The sequence below is a fragment of the Hippocampus bargibanti genome, linkage group LG10 (assembly GCF_051943395.1).
Source record: "Hippocampus bargibanti isolate YZ-2025 linkage group LG10, ASM5194339v1, whole genome shotgun sequence".
Lineage (NCBI taxonomy): Eukaryota > Metazoa > Chordata > Actinopteri > Syngnathiformes > Syngnathidae > Hippocampus > Hippocampus bargibanti.
The window spans coordinates 1416898-1444803 of record NC_142743.1 but is presented as its reverse complement, the minus strand read 5'-3'; the positions used below and the strand labels follow the sequence as shown (position 1 = coordinate 1444803).

The following is a 27906-nucleotide window of genomic DNA, read 5'->3' as shown; positions in this document are numbered from 1 at the left end:
TATTGAAATGGTTGCCAGCCAATCACAGGGCGCACACAAACGAACAACCATTTGCGCTCATGCTCGCACCTAGGGACAATTTTGAGTGTTCAATCATTCTGCCACACGTTTTTGGAATGTGGGAGGAAACCGGAGAAACCCCACACAGAACATGCAAACTCCATACTGGTACCCCGAGGGGGAATTGAACACGGTATCTCTGTGCAACGGAGTTGTGCACTAAGATTATTAAATTACGATGGAAGTGACGCAACGGCGCACAGTGTGGCACTAAGTCCCGCCCATAATTTTCAGAACTACTTGGACGAGATTTATGGTGAGTCGCATTTCTCTGATGGTCTGGATTAATTCGCATTTTCATGACAATATCTTATTTTGTTTCCCCCTTTTGTACTGTCTAGTGTTATCTAATTAGTTCACTGATTCCTTTTGAGTCCAGATTACTTTTTGTGTCATTATTTAATTTTAAATAAAGTTTTGTCCATTGGAACTTTGAAGCACATGTGCTTCATAGTGCTTTTCTGTTGCGCAGTTAATCACAAGACGAAACCCATGCGACTTCACCCATCCCTTCTGCCACACTGTGTTGCAGGTAATGATTGTTTCATTGTACAATATTTTGTTTATGTCATGTTTCATTTGGCCGTGAGTGTTCGTGGCATGTTGAACTGTGCCGCCATTAAAACATAACACACGTAAATGAAATGAAAGGCCTTTTGGCAAAAAAAAAAACTGCTGGGACAGAACTGCTAACAAGTAACATATTTTTTATTATTATTAAAACTTAAAAACTCACAATAGTTAGCGATGCTAATTTAGTCAGCAGCAAATGACACCTGTCATGTAGCATTGAAATTAAAGTCATTTGGTCACAGGTTTACTCAGTATTGACTGAGTGAGTGGACACATACCAAAATAAAAGCTGCAACAATTTCCTAGCTATTTGCTATCTATTAGCTATCTATTAACTATCTGGCTGGCTATCTAGCTAGGTATCTGCTCGCTATCGATTGACGAGCTAGCTAGCTTTCTATCTATTTGAGTTACTTCCGGGTTGAGTGAACCAAGAGTCTCACAGTGGAGAATATATACTAGTTATCTACCAAGCTAGCTATTAGCTATATAGCTATCTAGCTCTCTATCTGTTGGCTATCTATTAGCTATCTACTAGTTGACGAGCTAGCTTTCTATCTACTTACTTCCGGGTTGAGTGAACGCTGGCGGGTGTGGCTGCCGCTGCTCACCCACAGAAAAACTTTTTCAGCCGTCTTTGGGGGACACACCCTGAATTGGTTGCCAGCCAATCGCAGGGCACACAAAGACAAAAAAAAAAAAACAATCTCTTACAGGAAGAATTTTAAATGTAATTCTGGTAGCAACCAGGGAAGTGGAATTTTGGCGATGCCAACAGGCAAGGTAATATTCTGGTGCCATCCTCTTTCTGAAGCTGCACTTCAATACTACCAAGGACCTCTCCCAAAGGAATCTGTAGAGACAATGGGAAATTACGCCCTCAGAAGAACAATCTGAGACATGACAGGAATGCCTAAAATTAAATTATCATGTGACCACTCCAAAATCCATTAACAGAATTGGCAAACGTTTCTAACAGGCCTGGCTCAGTATCCACTTTTGGTGTATGCTGTGTGAATGGCTGAATCAGAGAAATACAGGACGTAACAGACATTTTGTATGGTTAAACCGAAACCGCTTCTTCCAACCCAGGTCTAGTTATGTGCGTGGTATACCATACAGCACAATGTAAATCCAGTTTCCCATTGAGGCATTGCAAACAAAATCAATAAAATTACAAAATAATATTAATTTAAATTAGAAAAAAATGCTGGGGTTTCATACATTGTTTATTATATGTCATATTCTAGTATTTTTGTAATTACACATTGTATTTTATGTGGGGGGACACATTTTTAAAAATCCCATTAGACCGACACAATCCCAAAAATTGTCATCAGGAGGATGAACTCTGATTAAACTACTAATAGCAAATAAATTTGCTAAGTGAAGAACAAAAATTGAATGAGGTACTTGCCCCTTTCCACTTTGCTCAAATACCTCAAACACTGCACATAATGCAACAGAATATCACTCTTTATCAAGACACTAGATCCGGACAACATAATGAACATGTGTTTAGGTCATCAGAGCAAGACATTGGACACAATGCAAGGATACTCAAAATCAAAAAATAAACATCTAAATCCAAAGTAATTACCTTTGAACATTCTGAAACCATCCAAAAAATGAACGTCTAAAAAGTATTTTAAGTGCATTATAAATTCATTTGACACGCAAATAAAAGTACATGATCACATTCCTTTTCCAAAGAAAAGATGTTTCAAACCAGGCTTACTTAAAAGTATGCAATGAAAAAAAAAACATTGTATTAAAATTGTAAACCAAAGTAACATCAATGAAAAACACAAGGACTACATATGTCAAACAGAACCTATTATCTCTATGGTCATGTAAGGAATATACTATTGTACATAAAAGTTTCCGCTACACTTCACATTAAGACACAATAACAGGAGTAAAACATAGTAACCGAGTAATCATACAATAAGTTATCACTTGTCATTCTGTGAATTTCCAAACGATATCATCACTACAGGAAATAGAAAAGAGGTAAAAATATCTAATACTCTTGATTTAAGAGCATGTTGGTGGTATAAACAATAAACAGCACACAGCTTTTCTCTCGTAACACACATAGGGTCACTTGAACGGTGAAGATAGCATGATATCGGCGCATCCAAAACAGGAAGTGGGCAGGCAGTGCATGATCACTTGCTGCTGAAAGAGCAAAAGTGATGAGAAATGTGCAGAATGAAAATCTCACAGTATCAAATATGCTAATTTGCTGTCAGCAAAGGGAAAAAAAAACACAGGGTGCTCCAAAGATACCTCATTGGATGAGTTCAAGCGGTCGCACAGGAGAAAAATAACTACAGTCCAGTCCTTTCATTTCAACAAATATTCAAGGATTATGCATCAATTCTGGTATCATCGAGCAATCAAAGTTTGCAAGTACCTCGGCTTGTCTTGTGCAGGACACAAAAGACGGTCAGGGAAAGGTTCTTGGTTGTTTGCCATTTAGTACACAGTGATAACTGTGCTCGGCTTGGCCCCCAAAAGTGAAGCAATACTGTGATCATGATGAGAACCACCGCTAGATGGCAACATGAATGTGCCTTTGGGACTTGCAGGCTATGTGTCGTCCGGCATAAAAAAAAAAAAAAAACGAGGGGAACAAAGCAAAGCTTCATTGACAATACGTACACAAATAAGGTGGTGGGGTGGGTTCACTTCCACCCACAATTGGCCATTATTGTTGATTGCTTTTGTCGTGTTTGTGGTCAGCAGACTGGCAACTGTGAAGTAGCATACAAGTTAGCTTTACTCTTAATCTACACTGCATTCAGAAACCTTGGTTCTCTCTTGCGGCCACCATTTTCCTGCACTCCCTTCCACCGTATCAGACATCTTTCCTTTTTTTCCAATGCTTAAACATACTGTCTTTTGTTACTGCGCTCAGTAAGGCAAACAAGTCTTTGTTCTTTGTTCTTAGGACCACCTCACTCCACGTGTTGACTGCTCGTACCAGTTGCAGATCTTCTTTTCATTTTGGCTTTTTCCTTCAGGGGTCACCACAGCGAATTAGTGTCCTCTATCTTCAGAGGTTCGATTCACATGTTTGTTATGGCCAAGCTAGTACCAGTTGTAGATCCTGAGTATCGAATAACACCTACCATCTACTCATTCGTCGAATGAGTATTTACCATACCGTATTGGAATGATGATGAAATTAAACGTACCAGAAATATTTTTTTCACTCTTTTTTAACAAAACCAAAAAAAAAAGATCAAAATGTTTCCTACACCCCCTTCAAATATTGCCAGACTGACTGCGTATTGTACTTCTCTTCTTGCCTCTGTCATCTGGTCATCGTCTCCTCTATTTCATTTCCCTTAAAAAAGTGTCTCGGAAATGTCATCCCAGTTGCACATTTGATCACTTTTCTGTCAAGCCGTCATCTTCTGTTATGCCCTGAGCGCGAAGCTCGTCCAGAACATTGTCCAGGTGTCCAGGGTCAGGAAAACCATGACCTGTCAGGTTGGAGCCAAACTCTGTTTTGTGGTGGACCTAAAGAAGAACGTATTGGCTGGAATCAGATATGACTGCTCTAGTATATGTCAGCAATGAATCGATGACCTCAAGCATGTACCTCATTCCATATAACCGTGTCAGATTCTCCTGTGGTGCTTGAAGTCCCAACTGAAAAGATCAACCTGCGGTCCCATGCTACCAAGAGCAGTCTCAAAACCTGGTAAAAAAATGTATTATAAATGAAGGATAGTATGATAGGAAAAGCACCAAACTCTGGAGAGTAGATGGATGCCTGGCCATTACTATGACAGGAATACAGACGCTCCCCACCTTACGAACGAGATACATTCTGGGCGGTCGTTTGTAAGGTAAATTTGGTCGTAAATTGCTTGGATTTGGATTTGCCTTTCTTAGTCTCGCAGTGGATGACTTTACATTTCACAGCAACAAAGTGCTGAAAGGAATCAAAGTAGAAAAACAAGATACACGAGTGCTATATTTTGCATGGAATGTATTTTTAAGTCAAACACTGAACTTCTTCTTCTATTCCTTTTGGCTTTTCCCTTCAAGGGGTCGCCACAGCAAATCAGTGTCCTCCATCTTTAGAGGTTTGATCCGCAGGTTTGAACGGGGAAGTATAAAATACAAACGCTCTAACAGTCGTAAAATCAATTCACACCTACGGCTGTACGACGACATATATTCTTGGGTCTTCAGTAATCGATTACTTTTTGTTCTGCATCAACTGGGAAGAGGGATTTCCTCCCCGCCCACATACTCTATGCAGCCAATCAAAAGCGAGCTCGGCGGATCGGGGCGTGAACTCATTGGCAACACTTTAGCATAACCGGGCGCTGATTGGTCAGCCTTGGTGTCCGTCACGTAAACATCCAGCCCTTGAAAACTCCAATGTGTCTGTGTGCGTGCGTGAAGCCAATCACAAGTGAGCTCGGTCGGAAAAAGGCGCGCAATACAAAATCTAACTTGCAGCATCTATGTCCAAACATTTTTCGACCTACAGTACCCGCAAAAATGTTTGGATGTACCGTTTTTCGTAACTCGAATGTTCGTAAGTTGGGGAGCGTCTGTATTAGTAAAGGACCAGACAAGCCACCCCGCATTAGGTCATATACACCAAATATTTTAGGGTACACCTTTACCCTCCTTGATTTATGCTGTGAGGCACAATCATGATGGAACAGCCAAAGGTGTTCCGACAAAGTCGTGCGTCTAAAGAGCAGTTCCAGTGGGGTGAAGGACGTTCACCTTGCGTCCCTTGTCACTGTCTGGGAGATAGCAGTGTCTTGGGAAACCTCTGGCTGTGAAGGGCTTCCCTGGATTCGGATGCTCTGGTCCCTGAAGAGATGATATCCCGCAATGATCAACATTATTGCTCCGAGAATATCAATGTAATTCAAACTAACACATGGGGTATGTGGGTGCTGACTTCTTTTAAAATACCTGCATGCCTGGTGGGATGTTATAGATTATGCGGATACTTTTGCATTCGGGATGTCCCGGTAGTGAGTGAGGGATGATGTGGTACTCCATCTTCCCTGCTGGTTGGTTTCCAGTCTTTACACCATAGATATTTTTACAGGTGGGGCACTGGAGACTGGTACAAAAGGAAGACATTTGGTAAATTGGTGGACTTTGATAGAATTGGTTTCAGTGGAGGGGCAGGAACGCATCTATCAGGCCAGGGCAAAAAAACGTTAAATAAATGAGTATTCATTTGTTTGGGATTTGTTTCTGCTAAATGTTGTCACTTGTGGAACTGGTATGTCCCTTTTGGGCATCAGTGCATATGTGTACTGCTTTATTTGCTCCCTAAATGTAAAAAGAGCCAATACACTACGTGTCTCGTGTATGGGCATAAAATTCTAAGTGTGCAATTGGACCTGCAGTGAATATTCAGCTTTGGAGTCTGTTTTCACTATTGACTGACTCACCTGCCATCCTTGTTGCCATTATTATACATAGCCACCAGACACTGGAAATGATACAGGTGTCCACATTGCGCTAGTCGTCCAACAGATTCCGCTCTGGAGACAGGTCCCACCCCTGGACCTTTGTATCCTGAAGGACCCCCTAAAGGCTCCATACATATGGTACAATCCTGCAGTCGTGAAGAGAGACTAAATTAAAATCTCACCATTCCTCGACCTTTCATCAATGTGGTCTGAAAGCATAGCTACTGGTCTAACCTCCTCTGGTGGGCTCTTGACTTTTTGCAGGTACTTCTTAACCACATCTTCTGGAGTTTTACCTGCCAATAAATTGAAAGCACATTTGGTCAGATAGATGTTGAAGCACAGGGACTGGATGAATTCACATGTGTTTATTGTGAGCACATCCCTGCTATACTTGGAACACAGTACCCTTACGAGCCTGCTTCTTGGTTGTCTTTCTGCAGCAGTGGCCAAAGCCTGTCACTGGTTTGATGTCACTCTTGCTGACAGGCGGCGGGTGTAGTACAAGTTTCGGAGGTCTTGTAAGACACACGGGCAGAGCTGCAGCACTCATCAGAATGCCAGTGATCCCTGAAAAACAAGGCAATTGAATAGAGTTGGAAAAGGTGATGGATTTATTGTCATATCCAATTATTTTTTATGAGAATGGCCCAATGCTGCAGCATGCGTATGTGGCGAAAGCTCACCTGCCAGAGCAGGGTGAACAGGGCTTGATCCATTGAGATTCTTCACTGGCACAGTCGGCACCCTGGGGAAAAAAACACATACAGTGTTGTTTTCGAGGGCTTACCATGTATTTTATTGGCTACCCTTTCAATAATATTTTCAAAAAATTAAAATTCGCACTTAGAAAAAAAGATGATCGTCTTTTTGTCACTACAACCTCAGAAGAACAATGTTCGTCCCGCAAGTATGGAACACTAATGATAGTATCTGGTATTTGGTAGCATCCAAAATGAAACCTGGGCAAAAGAAGAAGAAAAAGAAAAAAAAATACATATAGCACAATGCTGTCTTCCGTCTTTGTCTTCCCCTAATGTTCTATTTGTATCACTGTGTCTGTCAACACATTTGACACGGTGTGGTTGGTGAGCCCATGAATAATCAAGGAGGGCTCTGTGAGCATGTGTTTTTTAAAGCTCATCCACAGATTTCTCTTCTGCTCAGAGATGGACATCATCAAACCTTTCTTTGGGAGATTAACTGCATCGTCACAAAGCCAATCATCTCACCTCTCAGTTACAAATCACATTTGCAGACAGTTGTATGAAGATTATCCTGTCTACTTGATATATAATTTAAAACAGATTCTTTTCTTACAGACAGTGTTTTTTAGGTGTCACTCTGACGAAGGCGGAAGTATACGTCAGATACCTAAGTATACATGTCAACACCTAAAAAGCACTGTAAGAAACTAATTTGTTTTAAATTAAATTTACAGACGTTGATCAGAGGATTTGTTCAACGTAATTGAAAAACTATATTTATCATCTAAAATTATTATCAAAATGCTTCAACTATCGAAAATTACACGGTGCAGTGCGTCAAGCATTGCAAACATAGCATGAATTGACTAATTCACTGCCAGGCATGCATAAATGTGTCCACTAGAGTGCCAGTGTTTTTGTCATTGTTACTACAATTACAGGACCCACAGAAGATTGAGTTTTAGGACTACATAAACATTCAATGCAGAGTAAGAAACCTTAGACTCTCTTATTTCATCAGAAAAAAAAAGTTACTTTCTAAATCATATGGGTCTGAAATGAGGGGGTCTGCAATACATGCATATTGGTTTATACAGTAAAGTCTCGTTATATCGATATCGTTTATATTGATAATACTGCTTATTATGTTACTATTTTCATTTCCCGTGCACATTTCTAGTATTAGTTCCGTTTAGTACGATTCATGGTTATTACGCTAATCCGGTTACTACGGTGCTCTTTTTCATCTCCTGCCGGCCATTTTGCTATGTTTATATCGATACAAAAGATACTTAAGGTGAATCGATATTTGCTAAGGGGTTTCTATACAGTACCACCATTATCGAAAATCTGTATCGGTCGTGCCGTTGGTCACGTGGCTTGGTCATGTGACTGGTCACATGGTAGAAAATGGCGTGTGCTACACTGGGCAAGGCACGGGAGCTGGTCACGTGACCAAGTCATGTGACCAGCTCAGTGTAGCACACACAATTTTCTACCAGCTTCCGTGTTTTGATCTGTCATACGCGAGCACAATAAAAAAGGCGTAGCAGAGCTTATATACAGTACTGTTATTCAACACCAATTTAAACCAAGGGGAAACGTAAGAATTGTGATCTCTGAACGAAGTACAAGGCAATAGTGGCTGTCGAGGAGAATCCAACAAGGAGCAAATCCTCCATCGCGAAAAAGTTCGACGTGCCGCAGAATACGTCATGAACGTAAGTAATGTAAACGTTGTAGTTTTCCATACATGTATTTAATTGTGTTGTATTCAGATATCTTTATCGCTGGCAACAATCACTGTTTTTCATGTTTGTACATGCTGGCGTTTGTGGTTTCGTGTGTATAAAGGAAATAGTCATTAAAAAAGTGTAAAGACGTTTTTATTTTATGCATACGTTTATTTTTCACTTCACTACTGTACAAAAAGCATGCTAGATACGCAATCCATGAACCCAATGACAAAATTACATGCCATATCAAAGATCCCCCATTTACGTATTGCCTGCCCTCCCCTTTTAATGCAGTTCGGCGCATATATCGATAGTACGGTTATATCGACATTTTTCTGACTCCCGAGAATATCGATATAACGAGACTTTACTGTATAACGATTTAACAACAGCTGAAGCTGGAACAAACCAGTAACATGGAAAAAAAGGGAAATGCTGCCCTCCTGTGTCACTTTGTCATTTTTATTGGTGTCTTGCATTTGACTAAAAATATTGGATATTTTAGATGCTATAAAACATTTTTCTGATGTCAGTTAAGAAAGAAAAAAATGGTGTCGGTTGTCCTTTAACTCTAATTGTGCTCCTCTGATTTCGGATCCAAATGCATATCAGTTAAAATACATGTCAGTAATTTGATTTTTCATTTGAAAACTTACTTTTTCACCACATGTTACTGACCTTGTATAATATTTGTTTGTGGATCTTGCTGTGACGAGACAAATTCTATTCAATTTAGAGCAGGAATCCCCAACTCCGGGCCTGGAGGGCTACTGTCCTGCTTGTTTTCCATCACTCATGGCTGCAATCCATCTGATTCAGGTGATCGGCTCATCAACTAGCTTTGAAGCACCATTAGAATGATGCTGATTACTTGAATTAGGTGTGTTGCTTATGGGAGAGCAGGAAAACAGGCGGGAGAGGGGTATGTGAGGACTGAGGTTGGAGACCCCAGATTTAGAGGATAACTTGCAAGAAAAACAAAATGCCATCCATCCATTTTGTATTGTACATATCTTGTTTTGCGTCACAGAAAACGGGAGTTTACAACCTTGACTGGTCGGGTCGCCAGTCAATCAGAATGACAAACAATTCACACCTTCATTAAGTGGGAACTAAACACATGATTGCGAACAGCCCACGACACTGAAATGAAATAGAAAATGGTAAGGTCGACCAACAGTCAACTAGTTACCTACGGTTCAATGCTGAATTCTGAGCAAATGTGGTTGGAATTTAAAATTAAGACACTTTTCTGAGGTATGTTTTCAGCAAGTCTACATGAATCAGTGTCTAAACCAAATAGTTCTTTCTCACACACATCCATTGCTCTTGTTTGCTTCCCAGAACGTGTAATTGCAGGGAAAGCACACATTCCTCACTTCATCTCCTGTGAGGACTGTCAATATTTAAGCTTAGTGCAAAGGAGAAAAGGCTATGAGTGCAAGACATGGTGTCATGGTGTTTTAACGTTTCACTCGTTTCTTTGTTTTAAACCTCACCCATCCATACATCCAGCCATCCATCTTCTGCTGTATATCCGAGGTCGGGTCGCGGGGAAAGCAGCTTTAGTAGGGAAGCCCAGACTTCCCTCTCCGCAGGCATTTCTTCCAGCTCTTCCTTCTTCCTGGTGGATTCCGAGGCGTTCCCAGGCAAGCTGGGTGACATAGTCTCACCAGCGTGTCCTGGATCGTCTACGAGGTCTTCTGGTAGTAGGGCATGCCCGGAACACCTCACCAGGGAGGCGTCCAGGAGGTATCCTGATAAGTTGGCCAAGCCACCTCATCTGGCTACTCTTTACGTGGAGGAGAAGCGGCTCGAGTCTGAGCCCTTCCCGGATGACCGAGCTTCTCACCTTATCTCTAAGGGAAAGCACGGACACCCGACAGAGAAAGCTCATTTCGGCCGTTTGTATCCGAGATCTTGTTCTTTTGGTCATGACCCATAGCTCGTGACCATTAGGATTGGGACGTAGATCGACCGGTAAATTGAGAGCTTTGTCTTTTGGCTCAGCTCCTTCACCACGACAGATCTAAAAAGTCTGCATCACAGCAGACGGCGCACCGATCCGCCTGTTGATCTCTCGCTCCCTTCAACCCTTATTCGTGAACAAGACTCCTAGATACTTAAACTCCACTTGGGGCAAGATCTGCTCCATGACCCAGAGAGGGCACTCCACCCTTTTCCGACTGAGAACCATTGACTCAGATTTAGAGGTGCTGATTCTTATCCCAACTGCTTCACATACGGCTGCGAAATGCTCCAGTGAGAGTTGGAGCCCTGCTTGAAGGCCCCAACAGTACCGTATCATCTGCAAAAAGCAGACATGCTATACTCAGGGCGCCCAGCCAAGGGAAATTACAATAGAGGAAAATGAAACAGATCAGCCGGGGGTTAAGGGGCCCGTAAATGTATAAATGCAAGATTGCATATTAAATATCTGCTACATAATTATACATTTATTAGGTTTCTAGAGGTTTTTCACCAACTTTGGTCATCCCTCATCAGGTCTTATTCAAGTTGGTTAGTTTAGTATTATAAATCATACTTAAAATAGCATGCCCTATCATAATTTCCTTAATTAGAATAATAACTTATGAATTTGAATGACTCAGCAGGTAGTTTGTAATTCTGGTTTCTCAATAATTTTTTTCTCTGCATGTTTCCTTCTCTCACAATGCTGTTTGAGTGACAGCCAACCTTTGCCAGCATAGTTGATCGCTTTTCCATCGCAAAGACTGCAGAGGGCTTTCCCCAGATTTTTATGTTTGAATATGAAATCTGAAAGCGGGCATCCGTTGACTTGTTTTTCTAAACCATGCCCAATTCCACGAATTCTTGATCCCTCCATCCAGGGACGTCACCATTCCACTATCACTCTTGTGTAAGAGAGATCTCTCTTCCACGACATCTTTACAATGTGAAAAGTCGTGTGTTTCCCGAGCGAGCAATCACGTTGCTTGTAAGCTTTACAAATAAAGAAAATCAGTAGTAAAGTCTCGTTATATCGATATTCTTGGGAGTTTGAAAAAATGTCGGGATAACCATACTATCGATATATACGATCCTGCGCCGTACTGCGTTTACTGGCGAAAAACGCGGCAAGGGAGCTGCCATATTTGTTTTCTTGTTTCATCACGCACAGTCTTGTGGTATTTTACTCCAAAGCGATCCCGATTGTCAATGGAAGCAACAGACATCGACCAAACACACGAAAGCATGCCAACTCAAGCACTACACAATCTGATCATCCTATCACCCTTCGAAACAAATGTTTTAGCGGTTGTATACGGAAATAAAAGGACTTTTGTATGAAAATGGAAAATATCACTTTGGCAGGGAAAAAAAGGGGAATTCCGCGAAATAGCGGACATCTGGGATCCCTGTATACTGAGGCCATCACAACGGAACCCTTCAACACTTTGGCTCTGTTAAACCTCTCACACCAACCCATGAGTTTTGGGTTCTGTCTGGGATTAGTTCTACAATGCACACGCACAAGCACACATGCCTTCATATGTATATTAATCAACCTTTTCACAATTGGGGGGGGGGGTGTAGACAATGGTGTCTACCCAATATCCACACAAAAGGCATCCACATTATGATAATTCACTGAGCACAGCACTGCCATTCCACCACATCACAACCCCCACTCCAAACCTTACTGCGTCCATTTGTCATCAAGGCTGAAAAGCCTGGTGTGAAAGTAACAAATGCAACAGCTCGAGTATTGAAAACAACATTTATAGGATACAAGAAAAAAAAGCACAGATGAGTGCAAATTATAGCAATGGTTGGCAGTAGATTAGATAGTCACACAAACTCATTATAAAAATTAGTGGGACAAAACGTATAGTGGGTAGTGGAAGGGGGAAAATAGCAGAGACTCAGCATGTGCTGCTAATGTAGAATGAGCTTGTATACTCCAACAAAGGTTACTGTGGTGACCAACAATGGGGCTTTGAGGGGCCCAGACTGCTAGGAAGTGAATGGAGAGGGAGGTGGAGGAAGCACAGGGTAAAGAAAGTAAAAGTCTCAAGAGCAGGAGGACAGGACTACACGCACACTCACGCGCACACTCACACACACACACACACACACACACACACACGCGCGCACACACACACACGCACACACACACACACACACACACACACACACACACACACACACACACACACACACACACACACACACACACACACACACACACTCTCAAATGTATGTACGCACTGCATTTTAAAACCATGTTTCAACGTTAAAAAAATACCCCTTGCTCTAAAAAAACATTCTTTCTTTTGGAGTTTCTTTTTACCATGCAGGAGAGTTTAAGATCAGGGGATGTCGTTAATACACCGTGTGCAGAATTATTCGTCAATTAAGTATTTTGAGCACATAATGTAGCCACAACGGGGTACAACCCAGCGTATTATTGTGCCGGTCCCAAGCCCGGATAAATACAGAGGGTTGTGTCAGGAAGGGAATCCGACGGAAAAAAAATTTGCCAAAACAAATATGCGAATCAAACCTCTGAATCCCATACCGGATCGGTCAAGGCCCGGGTTAACAACGGCCGCCATTGGTACTGTTGACCTTCAGGGTGCCAGTGGAAAATGGACTAATGTTGGTCAAAGAAGGAGAAGAGGGAGGTGTGCCCGCAGGAAAAGAGAGAAATGGAACACCAAGAGTATAGAACTAAGAGTAGGAACTTTGAATGTAGGAACAATGACAGGTAAAGGTCGAGAGCTGGTTGACATGATGCAGAGAAGGTAGGTAGACATACTGTGTGTGCAAGAGACCAGGTGGAAAGGGAGCAAGGCTAGGAGCTTAGGGTCAGGGTTTAAGTTGTTCTATCATGGTGAAGACAGAAAGAGAAATGGAGTTGGGGTTATCTTAAAAGAGGAGTTTGTTAGAAATAAAAAGAGTATCAGATAGAATGATGAGTCTGAAGCTAGAAATTGAAGGTGTGATGTTCATTCTTGTTTGTGGGTATGCCCCACAAGTAGGATGTGAGCTGGCGGAGTAGGAGAAATTTTGGTTGGACTTTGATGAAGTCATACAGAACATCCCGAGAAGTGAGAGGGTTGTAATTGGTGGAGACTTCACTGGACATGTTGGCGCAGGAAACAAAGATGATGAGGAGGTGATGGGCAGGTTTGGACTCCAGATGAGGAACGCTGAAGGACAGATGGTGGTTGACTTTGCGAAGAGAATGGAAATGGCTATTGTGAATACTTTCTTTCAGAAGAGACAGGGACATAGGGTGACCTATAAGAGTGGAGGCAGAAGTACACAGGTAGACTACATTTTGTGTCAGCGGCGCCATCTAAAGGAAAGCAGTGACTGCAAAGTAGTGGTTGGTGAAAGTATAGCCAGACAGCATGGGTTGGTGGTGTGTAGAATGACGCTGGCAGTGAGGAAGATGAGGACAAAATGGTGGAAGTTGAAAAAGGAAGAGTGTTGCATGACATTTAGGAAGGAGATAAGACAAGCACTGCGTGGGCAAGAGGTCTTTCCAGATGACTGGCAAACTACAGCGAACATATTCAGAGACACAGTTTGGAAAGTACTTGGTGTATCGAGTGGAAGAAAGGTAGATAAGGAGACTTGGTGGTGCAATGGGGAGGTGCAGGAGTGTATACAGAGAAAGAGGTTAGCAAAGAAGAAGTGGGACACTGAGAGGACGGACGAGAGTAGACAGCAGTACAAGGAGATGCAGCGCACGGTTAAAGTAAAGGTGGCAAAGGCCAAAAAAGAGGCCTGTGATGACTTGTATGCTCGGCTGGACAGCAAGGAAGATGAGACTGATCTTTACAGGCTGGCGAGACAGAGAGACAAAGATGGTAAGGACTTGCAGCAGGTTCGGGTGATTAAGGATAGAGATGGCAATGTATTAACAGGTGCCAGTAGTGTGATGGCAAGATGGAAAGAGTACTTTGAAGAATTGATGAATGAGGAAAATGAGAAGGAACAAAGAGTAGAAGACGTGACTGTTGTGGACCAGGACGTAGCAAGCATTAGCAAGGATGAAGTGAGGAGGGTGCTGAAGAGGATGAAGAGGGGAAAGGCACTTGGGTCTGATGATTTACCAATCGAGGTATGGAAGTGTCTTGGAGAGGTGGCAGTGGTGTTCCTGACTGGGTTATTCAACAAGATCTTAGATGGTGAACAGATGCCTGAAGAATGGAGACGAAGTGTAGTCATGGCCATTTTTAAGAACAAAGGAGATGTGCAGAGTTGTACTAATTACAGAGGAATAAGGTTGATGAGCCATACAATGAAACTCTGGGAAAGAGTAGTTGAAGCTAGACTAAGAGCAGAAGTGAACATTTGTGAGCAGCAGTATGGCTTCATGCCAAAAAAAGAGTATGACAGATGCAGCGTTTGCTTAAAGAATGCTGATAGAGAAGTACAGAGAAGGTCAGAAGGAATTGCATTGTGTCTTTGTAGATCTGGAGAAAGCGTACGACAGGGTTGCTATGGTGATGGACAGGCAGACAGAAGATGTTAGACAAGAGTCTCCTTGGACCATGATGTTTGCAGATGACATTGTGATCTGTAGCGAGAACAGGGAACAGGTGGCGGAGAAACTAGAGATGTGGAGATATGCCCTGGAAAGAAGAGGAATGAAGATCAGTCACAGCAAGACGGAATATATGTGTGTGAATGAGAGGGATCCAAGTGCAAGAGTGATGCTACAGGGAGAAGAGATAAAGAAGGTGGAGGATTTTAAGTACAGTGGTACCTCGGTTCTCGAACGCCTCACAGTTCGAACTAAATATTCGAGATATTCTTGCTTCGGCGTTCGAACATCAATCGGTGTTCGAACGCCAATACGACGCCGTGAGTGCGTACGCGAGGGTGGGGAGCCGAGCGGCGCACGGGTGTATCGCTCTCTCCGTGACCAACTGTTGTCGCTAGCGGACGTGCTGCGTTTTGCTCTAGCGTTTAATATAGGTGTACGAAGAGTTTTAGCCCCTAATCATGCCTCCAAAGAAAGTAAGTGCTGCTGAAAGTGACAAAAGAAAAGTAGTGCGTACAACTATTGCATTTAAGAAAGAAATAATCGCAAAATATGAAGGAGGTGTGCGAGTGTCTGATCTGGCGAAGGAATACAGCATGGCGAAATATACGATCAGTACGATATTAAAGAATAAGGAGGCTGTGAAATCTAGTGATGTGGCTGTGGGAGTGAGAGCAAGTGTCATTGGATAGATATTTTAAGAGAAAAGAACATCCTGTAGCCTAGCCATCCGTAGCTGTCACGTTCCGAGCGAGAGTGACGGCAGCTGACTCGTCGGAACGTCGTGGAATGTTTGCGATCCCAAAACAGACATGGACTAACCATGCAGGATGTTTATTCACAAATCAAAGAAAACACAGCGAATAAGAAGGCAGGGGTGATCCGACCCGATTACTACGCCAAAAAGCAAATGGCACACGAGGGTGCAAAATTACGCAATCCCGGAAGATGACATAAATTTACGGGACGCAGGGAAAATACCTCGGACCGGATAGTCGCGCATCGAAGGAAGAGTCCAGGTACGGTGGCGAGGTGAGTCAATCATCCGGCATTGGCGAGGTGATCACGAACCGTATAAATGCCCCGTGTCCGTGATTAGAGAATTGACAGCAGGTGGAGAACGGCCGGGAGACACAATGATTCACCATCGCGTTATGTTTTTAACTTCTAAATTCGGCATCAACACGGATCAACACGAAGTGTTCAGACCAAACAAAGTACCCAAAATGCATTGCGTGTCGCTTTCTCGGTCAGGGGCGTTCCAGACGTGGCAGGCATCGTCATCAACTCGAAAACAAGATTTCCTGAATATTTAGTCTTAAAACGTAAAATATCGCTATATGCGGTGGAATCTTTGTAAAATACGCTCAGTAGAAGTCATTTCAAGTGATTTTACAAATTATGGACACAACTTGTCCGGAGGTGTCGATTGTCCTTTAATTTAAAAACAATCCTTTATACTTTGCAACAATGTTCGTTTTTTTATTGCGATTAGTCATCTTATTGTGTTTCAAGTTGTGAAAAATGGGGCAGGCCACTTGTCAGTTGTTTTCCCTGGTGTCCGCTAACTTTTTGTCATGAGTTCCAGACACTGTTTTTTTACTATAATTTGGACAAATTCAGCGGGCCGGATTAAAAAGTCTAACGGGCCGTATGTGTCCATTTCTGAGCTAACCTGTACAGTTGTATCTCATTGTCTTGATTTCCCCCCTCTTTATTGTGTTTTTTCATGAAGTAATCTTTAATGTGTGCAGCACTTTGAGTTGTGTTTACTGCATTTACAATGTGCTGTTCAAACAAACATTGACCAAGACCTCTGAAAGCACGTTTTTAAGAAGACATTGCAAGTGCAAAGATGATGATTCTTGTCATTCAGATGCGACAAACTTTGTAGTTAAACACGAGTTAAAGCTTCCCGAGAATATAAATCTTCACTTACCCTGACGCTATGAGTGCTCTCGACTGGGCCATGGCAATCCTTTGCAATGCTGGTCTACTCAGTCCAGCTAAGCTTGATCTCTGTGGTAACGGGGCATGGCAAACTTTGGATGCAGACGATGGCACACGTTGTGGCTTCATTACTGCTGGCGAAGGAGATGGCACAGGGGGTGGTGGTGTGGTCACCATGTTAGCTGGCATAATTAATGTGGCAGTTGGCACTGATTGGTTAGCTGAAGATGAAGACTGTTTGGCTGGAACAGGCGGAGGATTCACAGTCATATTGGTTGATGGTGGCTGAAGAGGCGGCAGTGATGGAGGAAGAGGCCTGGAAGATGAGGAAATACCGAGCATGGAAGTCCCTGTGGTGAGCACAGCTAGAGACTGAGCAAAGAGCTGGGCATTCCTACTTGGAGATGATGTGTTTTTAGAGATTGCAAGGCCATGTGGTAGAGTTTGATAGTTGTTGCCATTGGACTTGAAGTGCTGTCCACGCCCCAGTGTGGCTGATTTGAGTGGATTCAATTTTGAGGCTGTGAGTGCTGAAGCCTTGGGCCGCTGTATGGTTAGTGAGCATCCTGCTCCTCCAGTGTTGGTTTTGACACTAAAGACAAGCATGCACTGCTGGCATGAGCAAGGTTGGCCCAGTCCAGTCGTCATTATGTCCCCGTTCGGGTAGACAGGGCTTCCAGTTCCCATGCTGGCTCCTGATACCCCAACACCAAGTAGGGCACCTGTCAATCCCCCTCCTACAACTCCACTTCGCCCTTTTGGCAATGGAAGAGGCCCAGACACCAGTGGATAGGGTGTGTCCGCACGTCGCCGAATCCTTCGACACCTTTGGCTCTGTCTGTTTACCTATGGAACACGGGAAAAAAACATTTGTCAATTTGTGTTTTTTAAAATGATCTGGACGAACTCCTCCGATTCACATTGCCACATTTCGGGCTTGTTCAATATTACTACCCTTCAGTGCCCCCACCCCCACTCCATATTTAACTAACATACACAGTATGGTGCCATGAGTACAACAATTGAACTCCTTTTTCATTTTCGCCATTCCAATTTCATAGGGCAGAGATGTTAAGACAAGCTCAAATTTTTAATACATCTATTTTCAGTACAGCGGTACAGTACTTACAAACAAAGTGCCTCAACAGGAAAACGTTTCCCCTTGTTACGAAAGAAATATTGAAGATATAGTGTGGGCTCCGATTTTCATGAACGCAACATACTCAGAGCTGCTCTGGCATTGCCTATTACCAACATTCTTCCTGGCTAAGAGGGACCTTTACGTGTGTGTCGAGGTTTGTAGATAAAATGTGTCTATGCAGCATTCTCCTCATTTGTAATGTGTGCACCCAAAAGATAGGCTGCCAAATGAAAAACAAAGTAATGTAGTTCATTCAATACATTGTAAAAATGAAGATTGTAAAGATACAGTAAAGTCTCGTTATATCGATATCGGATATATCGATAGTCCCGGTTATATCGATACTGTTTCTATGCACGCACGGAGAAAATTACATGCAAACAGGGTCGGATATATCGATAGTCCCGGTTATATATTGGGGAAACTAAACAAATGCTCAAAGAAAGACTTTATCAACATCGCAGGGATAATGTTAGTGGGCCTCAATCTGCAGTATATATGCACCTAAATGCTAGCAACCACTCATTTGACGACAGTGAGATTAAAATATTAGTTAAAGAAAATAGATGGTTTGAAAGGGGAGAAAAAGAAACACTTTTTGTAAAACGGCAAAACACTTCATGAAATTGCCATGGTGGTCTGAGGTTTAATTTGGATCGTGCTTACAACAGACTTCTTAGATCGTCACCATGTAGGCTGTCATGCTGATGAGGTGATACCAGAGCAAATGGGGGAATCAGAGCCAGCCATAGAGCATAATCAGAAGGAACAAAAGAAGTACAGTGGTACCTCGGTTCTCGAACGCCTCACAGTTTGAACAAATCGGAGTTCGAACAAAATATTTGAGATATTCTTGCTTCGTAGTTCGAACACCAATCGGTGTTCGAACGCCAATACGACGCCGTGAGTGCGTACGCGAGGGTGGGGAGCTGAGCGGCGCACGGGTGTATCGCTCTCTCCGTGACCAACTGTTGTCGCTAGCGGACGTGCTGCGTTTTGCTCTAGCGTTTAATATAGGTGTATGAAGAGTTTTAGCCCCTAATCATGCCTCCAAAGAAAGTAAGTGCTGCTGAAAGTGACAAAAGAAAAGTAGTGCGTACAACTATTGCATTTAAGAAAGAAATAATCGCAAAATATGAAGGAGGTGTGCGAGTGTCTGATCTGGCGAAGGAATACAGCATGGCGAAATATACGATCAGTACGATATTAAAGAATAAGGAGGCTGTGAAATCTAGTGATGTGGCTGTGGGAGTGAGAGCAAGTGTCATTGGATAGATATTTTAAGAGAAAAGAACATCCTGTAGCCGAGTCATCCGAAGCTGTCACGTTCCGAGCGAGAGTGACGGCAGCTGACTCGTCGGAACGTCGTGGAATGTTTGCGATCCCAAAACAGACATGGACTAACCATGCAGGATGTTTATTCACAAATCAAAGAAAACACAGCGAATAAGAAGGCAGGGGTGATCCGACCCGATTACTACGCCAAAAAGCAAATGGCACACGAGGGTGCAAAATGACGCAATCCCGGAAGATGACATAAATTTACGGGACGCAGGGAAAATACCTCGGACCGGATACACTCGCGCATCGAAGGAAGAGTCCAGGTACGGTGGCGAGGTGAGTCAATCATGCGGCATTGGCGAGGTGATCGCAAACCGTATAAATGCCCCGTGTCCGTGATTAGAGAATTGACAGCAGGTGGAGAACGGCCGGGAGAGGCAGCCCCGCCCCCCCGCTGTCAACTCGCAAGTGACAGGAGCAAAGCGATGGTTTCGGTGTTCGAAAAAAAATCGCTTTTCGAACAGGGTCCTGGAACGAATTATGGTCGAGAACCGAGGTATCACTGTAATCAGTTTAGTTTCAGGGAGTAGTCCACTGCTCCCCCAACCTTAGTGCAAGGACCTATCAAAGCAGAGGTCTGGCACTGCCACCTCTGTCCCTTAGATATACAGGTAACATCTGATTTACGACCAGTGCGCGTTACGACCACCCATACTTACGACCACGACCGCCAGACCCTTTTATTTTTTTTTAATTGTATGGCTGGGACCGCTACGGTTGCAGCCCAGCAACGCTGTTGAGATCTGCAGCGTGTTTGCAATGCATTTGGTAGACTAAAGACTCAAGATGGCCCTTCTTGTTTAGATTGAACAAGTAGGATGTTTATTTGCCGGAGCACAGAGAGCAACCGCTTCTCTCAGCATTGTATAAGAACTATTTTTTTTAGCGCTGTAAAAGGACCATATGTACCGTTGTGGCTGCGTTGCCAGATCCACTCAACATTCATCATGCCTCACTTATCTTAACAGAGAATATTACAGCATTTCACAAAATGAGGATACAAAATAACTGTTTCTTCACAAACGCGTACGACAATTTTGGCCAGCCAGGGCATGTTGGCATGGCATCGGCGGGGGGGGGGGGGGGGTGTCCGTCCACCGAAGCCGATGCGGGTCGGCCGTAGGCGCTCGGGGTCGGCTCAAGGAGAACACCGCGTCGGCCCACGCCGCCACCGCCTCTTTGAGACTTTTTTCCGTCCGCCGAAGTCCGAGCATGTGTGTTGGCCGACCTCTTCTGGCTTCTTCGTTAGCAGGGAGAGCGATTTTTCAAAAGCGCGCATGTGTGGGAAGCCATACGTATTTGGGTCAGCAGAACGACACAGTAATAAAAATTGATAATGCGAAATATAAAATGATAAAAATGACACTAAAAGTTATAAGATTTATAATTGAACTGTAAGCAGTTTGGTATATAATGGTATCCAATAGAAAACGTTCTTTAAAAACAACAGATTGACATTGTATACTATTCTGTCGTATAAACATCACGGCGGCCATTTTGAACGTTTTTCGATTCACGATCGTTTGACTTACAATCGTTTTGTCGGAACGGAACCCGGTCGTAACTCGCATGTTACCTGTATATATAGGGCCAGAGCTACCAGCACAACTTTAGTTCGCTGACAAAGCTTTTCGGATGAGGAGCGAAACGTCCGACACCATCAAAGAAGTACAGATGATGACTGAAGAAACCTTTTCATCGAAAGTAATCTGTGGTCCACGGTCAGAAGAAGGCATCTCCACTTTTTAAAATCAAAAGGGCTTATTTTTTTTGCTGGGTTGAAGTGCAATAGGTAAACTGTTCAACACATATTTAGAAAATAGGAACATTACAGTCCATGAAATTGCTGCTTAGCCAACTTTTAGGGATGATGTAATTTGGTAGAACACAAAGTCAAAATTAAAATTGCAAGTATTTAGTTGAGATGAATGACGCTATACCCAAATCGGATGTTTCAAACCATTAAACAACAGGGAAAAATATCCATTTGTCAATGTTGTTTTTTTTTGTTTAGGTACCCAACAGTGGAAACCCTAAAGGTAAAATTTCATGTCCTGGCAACCAGGGTGCTGGACTACCACATTCTTGTGAATCAGCATCCACAGACTTAACTGTTTTTGCAAAATATATCTATTTTTTTGTTACCTGAAGTCAACCCTTATTTCAAATGGAAAATGCATATTGCAGGTTATTATTATTAAGAGTAGTACAAGGGAAGTAAAAAAAGATCCCAATTGATTTCAGTAGCTGGGTGCGCACTGCTTGTATATTTTTACAAACTCCCTGATTTTTTCCAATGTTATGCTGAAATTATAAATATGGTCATGTAATGTTCTAAAAGACAAAATTGCTGCTATCCATATAATTTATAGCGAACACGTGATTTACTTGTGTGTGTGCTGTCTTGGCAGTACAGGCTAGGTGTGTTCCTCCTCTCTCTAAACCTCTGCACGATGATTACCGTCTACTGTTTTTAACTGTGATCAATGCCAAACATGAAAGGAGGAGTGTTATTGGTTGTACAGCACTGAGATCTACATGCAACACAAGAGTGGCAAGGTCATGTGTCTAGACGGTTGACACGGGGAAATTGGGTAATGTGAAGGGCAGCTGCGAGGAAGGTTGTTTACTTAAGTCCACAATGATTTCTACAGACTTCAGCTACAGGTGGTGTTGGCTGCACCAAAACGGCAATTGCTCCAGTTCTTGTCGGTACACAAGCTCTTTGTCATCTTTGATGAGGTCAACGCTGAGGCAAATTGCCTTTAAAAAGAATGTATATACATTTTTTTGTTTATCATACAAAAATGAGAATACAGTAGTTGTTTAGAGTATGCCATGACAGATGGCCCTTTTTGTGTTATGGCTGTTGTTGTTGAATGCGTTTTTTTTTAACCGAGCCCATGTTTTTATTTACTTAACAGTATTTTCAGCACTATAAGGTACACCTAAAAGCCTTCAATTTTTTCAAAGTGCGCCCATGCGCGTTGTAATCCAGTGCGCCTTATATATTAAATGAAAATTAATTGGTTGAAGAACGTCTTCTAATGCGGTGCATCTTATACAGTAAAGTCTCGTTATATCGACATTCTCAGGAGTCCGAAAAATATCGATATAACCGGGACTATCGATATATCCGACCCTGCGCGCATGTAATTTTCTCCGTGCGTGCATAGAAATAGTATCGATATAACCGGGACTATCGATATATCCGATATCGATATAACGGGACTTTACTGTATATTGAAAAGTTTAAAAATATGTCCTTCATTAAAGGCGCAAATTATAATCCGGTGCGCTTGATAGTCCAGAACATACTGTAATATTTATTCATCCAAAATAGTTTATTCTTCTTCATTTCAATATGCATGTTCAATGTAATTGAGAATTGAAAGAAAATAGCCATTAAAGACTGTACGTTTTTTCTATCGGCAAACAATACCATTGTTTATCGTGATAGTGCCTGGGAAATTTAATGTCTGTAAGAATGACTTATAATAATATAAGGCCAGGACACTGAATATGATGAAATATACATAATGACAATAATCGGCTTCTTTGCTTAGCATTTATCAGAGGGAAACCTTGTACCGTTTATTTGAGAAATTTAGTGCAATTTTGTTCATTTCAGTCAGACCAGCCAAAAAAAATCGCGTTGAGCTGACGTTTACCTCTATGTACAACAGACTACAATGATAATGTCCCACATTGTCACATTGGAAATGCACCACCAGAAACCCTAAGGTAACGTTTAGTTCGACCACAGCTTTTAGCTAGTAAGTAGGACACGGAAGCAGGAACTATTTCTAATTCCGATATGATGAAGACATGAATGCCTGGTTGCAATTAGATGTGTGAAAGTAAAGACCAATTAATTTCAATTAAAAAAGCCAACATCCATGAAGGATGTGTGCCAGGTTTGATTTTTTAAAGAAAATTAAAGGGGTTATTTATGTACACCTTATATTCATAAAAATGTGAATGTTCATAGTTTGTGGGGTTTCCTTGTCCCTGCGAGTAACAAGGGTCCACTATGTTGTTGACATACTGTAATAAAAGGCTGGAGTTGAATAGCACAAATTCAGATGAAAATCCAGACATTTGGGAGCTAGGTTTCATATTTTCATTATATTTCCACTACCACTGCCCAAATGGTTCAGCAAAAGTGAGATGGACATAACTGGCCCAGGTTTCAAGTAACTAATGTGTTTACAACTTAGGTATGGATGGAAACACATACACACACACACACACACCTGTGTCATGTTCTGAAAATCAACGAGGTAGCAGAAGCCGAGGGTTGTCAGGTCAAGGCAGGGCTGCTGGCGGCTATGAGCATTGTCGATGGCTATCGCCACCTCAATGTCATACGGTGTCCAAGAACCTGCATCATTTTCCCACTCCCACTGCCAACCTTGTCCTGGGGCTGAGGCTGGGTCATAAAAACTCCTCCTCACTGGGCGGATAGTTCCTAAGATCAAAAGAGAAGGAAGAGTAAATGTCATTGCAGTATATGTGCCAGTTTCAAAATGTTGTGTTGAGTACAAGTCAATATTTTTGTATACATTTGTGAATGTTATGCAGCCCATATTTTTGTTGCACACCACAAAAACAGATACTGTAACACACGAGTGTTTATTGCCTTATTTCAGAACTCCTCATTCCCCACTGTTTGCTCCGTAAAGTGGAACAGTATCTCAGATCTCCACATTATTGACAATCTCAGATTCACAGCGTGGTACCTGTACATGGAAGGAGCTTCAAGGTGTCTTGGGTAGATATAACAAATATAATAGAGGTTTCGTTGTAGACATTGACATATACAAATGGCCATGTGCCAACTGGACTGGAAGCCAAGTAGGAAATTCCCAACTTCATTTAAACAATTTACTCTGGATTTTTTTTTAAATAGCACAGAATGTGTTTTTGTTTGAATATCCCAATTTTACAGAATATTAATTTTATCTAGTGCAGTATTCCATTCTGAAAAATAAGAAAAGTATTACACTGGTTACAGTTGACAAACGGAAAAGGTTTGAGAGTGAAAGTGCATACTGCACTTTTTATCTTTCAGCATAATTGGACATTACAAAATACGTAGTTGTTTGTCTGTGTTATTTATGCTGCCACAAATTATAGCGTGTCTTTTCCTTTGTTCATGGAATGCCGGTCATCAAGATAAAGGGATTGGTGAATTGATACATTGATGCTCTATGATGCAAAGGTAAACGATTCAGAATCTATGAATGTAACCATTTTTTCTAACAATAGACTGCATTTTTTGAAAATCTCTCACCAAGCAATTTGGAAAATGGATAATTTGGTTGGAATGCTTCAACTGGCGCTCAAAGCTGTTGTTGTGAGGGGGCGAAATTAAGAACATGTTGTGTCATGTCACATACAACCATAAATGTTATTTGTTCGTGCTACCTCTCTTGACCACCACCGTAATTGGAAATTTCGACTCAAAAACTGTTAAGAAATCACCTCAATGGCATCTCAAATGAGAAAAGGGTACACTGTGTATTTTTTGACAAATTTATGCCAGATAGAAGATACAGACCAGTTTAATGGCAGACAATATTTTCAGGGTCCCATCCTTTACTATATGACGGATAAATACAACGAAATAATATGATATGACCTGAATGAAAACTCTGATATTTTCGAAGGCTATTTTTTTGCGCCTATCTTCACAGCGGAAAGGTCGGTGCTGTTGGACAGTCTGCGGCTGGATGGATGCATAGCTTGAGGAGCCCGCGATAAAAAGAAAGGAGCGTCAGCGCAGAGCGCCGATATGGATGTGGAACTGTCACGGCTTGGAATTGAAGTACATTTCCAGCGGCGTGTTTGCTTTCAACATTTAGCTTGTAGTAGACGTGCACGCTTTGATACTCTCCTCTTTCATCTAGAACTGCTTCATGTCACAAAGAGGGAACAGAAAGCGCTGAAGAACGAATGACTTTCTGTGTCTTTGTGTTGTCATATTATTTGTTATTTTGTTGTTTTTTTTTTGCAAGATGGCGGCGCATGAACACGCAGCGGCTCCTCTCTCTTTCCTGGCAAATTGCCGTTATTATGTCTGTCAAAGTCATTATTAAGTGCCTTGCATGCTGGGTCACAGAGGAAGTAATTTCATCTGTAATGTAACTTCTTTTCCTTTCGACTTTTCCCTTCAAGGGGAGCAAATCAGTGTCCTCCATCTTTAGAGATTTGATCGCATGTTTGTTTTGGACTATGTTTCATGCATATTAGCATATTTGACAATAAAGCTGACTTTGACTTTGAAGCATAATAACAAACAGCAATAATGACTCGAGGAGCATCCAATCTAGTCGTAACGTTCGCTACGGTAATGGTTAGACATGCCTTCAAATGCCACTGGTGTGAGGACATACCTGTAACTTTAACATGGTCAATCGTGTGTCGCACTCATCCAGTTCTGAATATGATTCAAATAGTTCTGAAGAGGAACGCATAAATGTTTGCAATCGATTAAAGAAGTCCTTCCGTATCAATTTGAGCCGCCTGGACTCCAATGTAGCGCCCAGAAAATGCTCCGTTGGAAATGGGCTGAAGACAGTGGATCATTTATGAATATCTTGAAGAGCTTTCACTGTAAGGTATTTTTCCCCGTGATGTTCAGATGGAGTCGTTTGTATTCACACCTGAAGCAAACCTCCAACAAAGCAGTTTGAAAGCGGACCATGCAATCTAAGAAAACTGGTCCTGGTCCGGTTGTATAATCGGCACCAGGATACTGTTGTGTGTACATACCTGCATAAAAGTTTCAAACCAGTAGACCAAAAACGGTGCTGGTGCGAACACACCCAGAGTAAAAGTGTCCAGTGGCAAATAAATAAATAAATAAATAAATAAATAAATAAATAAATAAATAAGTGCTCTCAGCACATAGAACACATTACATGCTTTGTCTCACCTGTATCTTGTCTGAACTGGTGCATGGATTGGAGATCAATGACGTATGGAGAGAGGAAACTCTCCACCTGCCCGAGGACTACGCTCCCCCCACGGATATCTCCACTCCGAATCGACGCCTCTATTTGATGGGAGACGGCCGGACTGTATGGCCGCCATCGACCGTGTTCGTTCAGCCATTCCCAAACCACTACAGCAGAGGCCACGAGCATGTTGTTACTGTTAGCCCTGCGAAGGAATTCAAATTTCAATCAACTGACTGACATTAGTCTATATAATCACAATATCAACGGGGTGAGGCGATGTAAGCTTACATGAATCCACTGTAGAGCTAATGCCAAGAAAAAGCGGATAATTACTTTACAAATAGCCACATTTTTCACATGGCCACACAGCGAAGACAACCACAGTAGCCTACTGCAGCGAGATGAAGCTACCCCGCCGTAATAATATAGGTGAACCGAGAACAAAGAAAACACGAACAAAGAACCGCGTACATTAAGGCTTCTTTTGCTACCAACCCCGACATGCATGCCGTATGATCTCTAAGGAGTCGTTGACTCAAAGCAAAGGCATTTAAATATATTGTGGTAATCAGTCCTGTACATAGGAGTGTGTTGATGCTGGCTAGGGCATGAAACGGGGCGGCGTTTTGCGTGTTTTTCGCCGTAGAAGAAGACACGTACTACATTGTCCTTATTCAAATCCAGTAGGATGTATGTGGTGGCTGCTAAAATGTGTTTTCCTCCTGTTTGGGTGTAGCTGTAGAAAAAAAAGTACGAGCTTCTGGCCAAAACGGAGACTCGGATGCACCGTCTCTCCCTCTCGGGTGCAACTTGGATCTAATAACAGGTTCCAGGGATCTCCCCAAGTACTTTCGAAATCGGACATGTTGCATTTCCTCCAAATGTTTGTTTACTTTAACTCGTAGTAACTCTCGACGGCACACTCCAGTTGTATGCATTTTCTGCCTTTTAATGATTTAATGCACTTGGTCTGACTCACCTACTGATGGGATCTCATGTGTCCATCATCCAAACAAAATTCGGATGCAATCCTGGATCGACGCACAGCTTTTCACAGGGCAACTTCGCTCGTGTGTCCCCCTGCCTCCACCATTGCTCCCTCCGTTTCCACAAGGGCTCGAACAGAAGCCACAATGTACGGAGCCCCTAAGGGGACATCGAAGAAAAAAAAAAAAAACTTTGCGAGATCTCGCAAAACTTTGCGTTCCCTCGCAAAACTTTGCGTTCCCTCGCAATACTTTGCGTTCCCTCGCAATACTTTTGCGAGATCTCGCATTCTTTGCGAGATCTCGCATTCTTTGCGAGATCTTGCAAAGAATGCGAGATCTCGCAATCTTTTTTTAAAAAATACGCGTACATGTACTTCCGGTTCATCGTCAGTGTAACCGAAAACAACAAACATGGAGCCTTTTCACCCTTTCGTTCCTTTAATCCAGTTTTAC

The 27906-nt window shown here is 42.3% G+C and overlaps 1 protein-coding gene across 3 annotated transcripts; it reads right to left on the bottom strand.

Moving 5' to 3' along the window:
- Nucleotides 1-1369: 1369 nt before the first annotated feature.
- On the bottom strand, nucleotides 1370-27595 carry LOC148892040 (E3 ubiquitin-protein ligase DTX4-like). 3 transcript variants are annotated; one of them, XM_089006229.1, is made up of 12 exons: nucleotides 27444-27595; nucleotides 26440-26666; nucleotides 23756-23970; nucleotides 17007-17863; nucleotides 6788-6849; nucleotides 6510-6671; nucleotides 6336-6397; nucleotides 6081-6247; nucleotides 5590-5743; nucleotides 5395-5484; nucleotides 4247-4345; nucleotides 1370-4164 (listed from the first exon to the last, which is right to left on the bottom strand). In XM_089006229.1, the coding sequence occupies exons 2-12, from the start codon at nucleotides 26648-26650 to the stop codon at nucleotides 4033-4035; spliced, it is 2211 nt and encodes a 736-aa protein (XP_088862355.1). In that variant the 5' UTR covers nucleotides 26651-26666; nucleotides 27444-27595; the 3' UTR covers nucleotides 1370-4032. The 3 variants fall into 3 exon arrangements, 2 of the variants coding, with proteins under 2 accessions (XP_088862355.1, XP_088862354.1); XM_089006228.1 differs by lacking the exon at nucleotides 27444-27595 and adding an exon at nucleotides 26753-27240; XR_016116234.1 differs by lacking the exon at nucleotides 27444-27595 and adding an exon at nucleotides 26753-27240 and having other exon boundaries at nucleotides 4148-4164; nucleotides 5289-5484.
- Nucleotides 27596-27906: the final 311 nt, after the last annotated feature.

Coding starts and splice junctions, on each gene's coding strand:
- LOC148892040 (XM_089006228.1), bottom strand. Junction 23,971..26,439: donor CCAGTTCAGACAAGATACAG/GTGAGACAAAGC, acceptor TTTTGATCTTAG/GAACTATCCGCCCAGTGAGG. Junction 4,346..5,394: donor ACAGTGACAAGGGACGCAAG/GTGAACGTCCTT, acceptor TTTTTTTACCAG/GTTTTGAGACTGCTCTTGGT.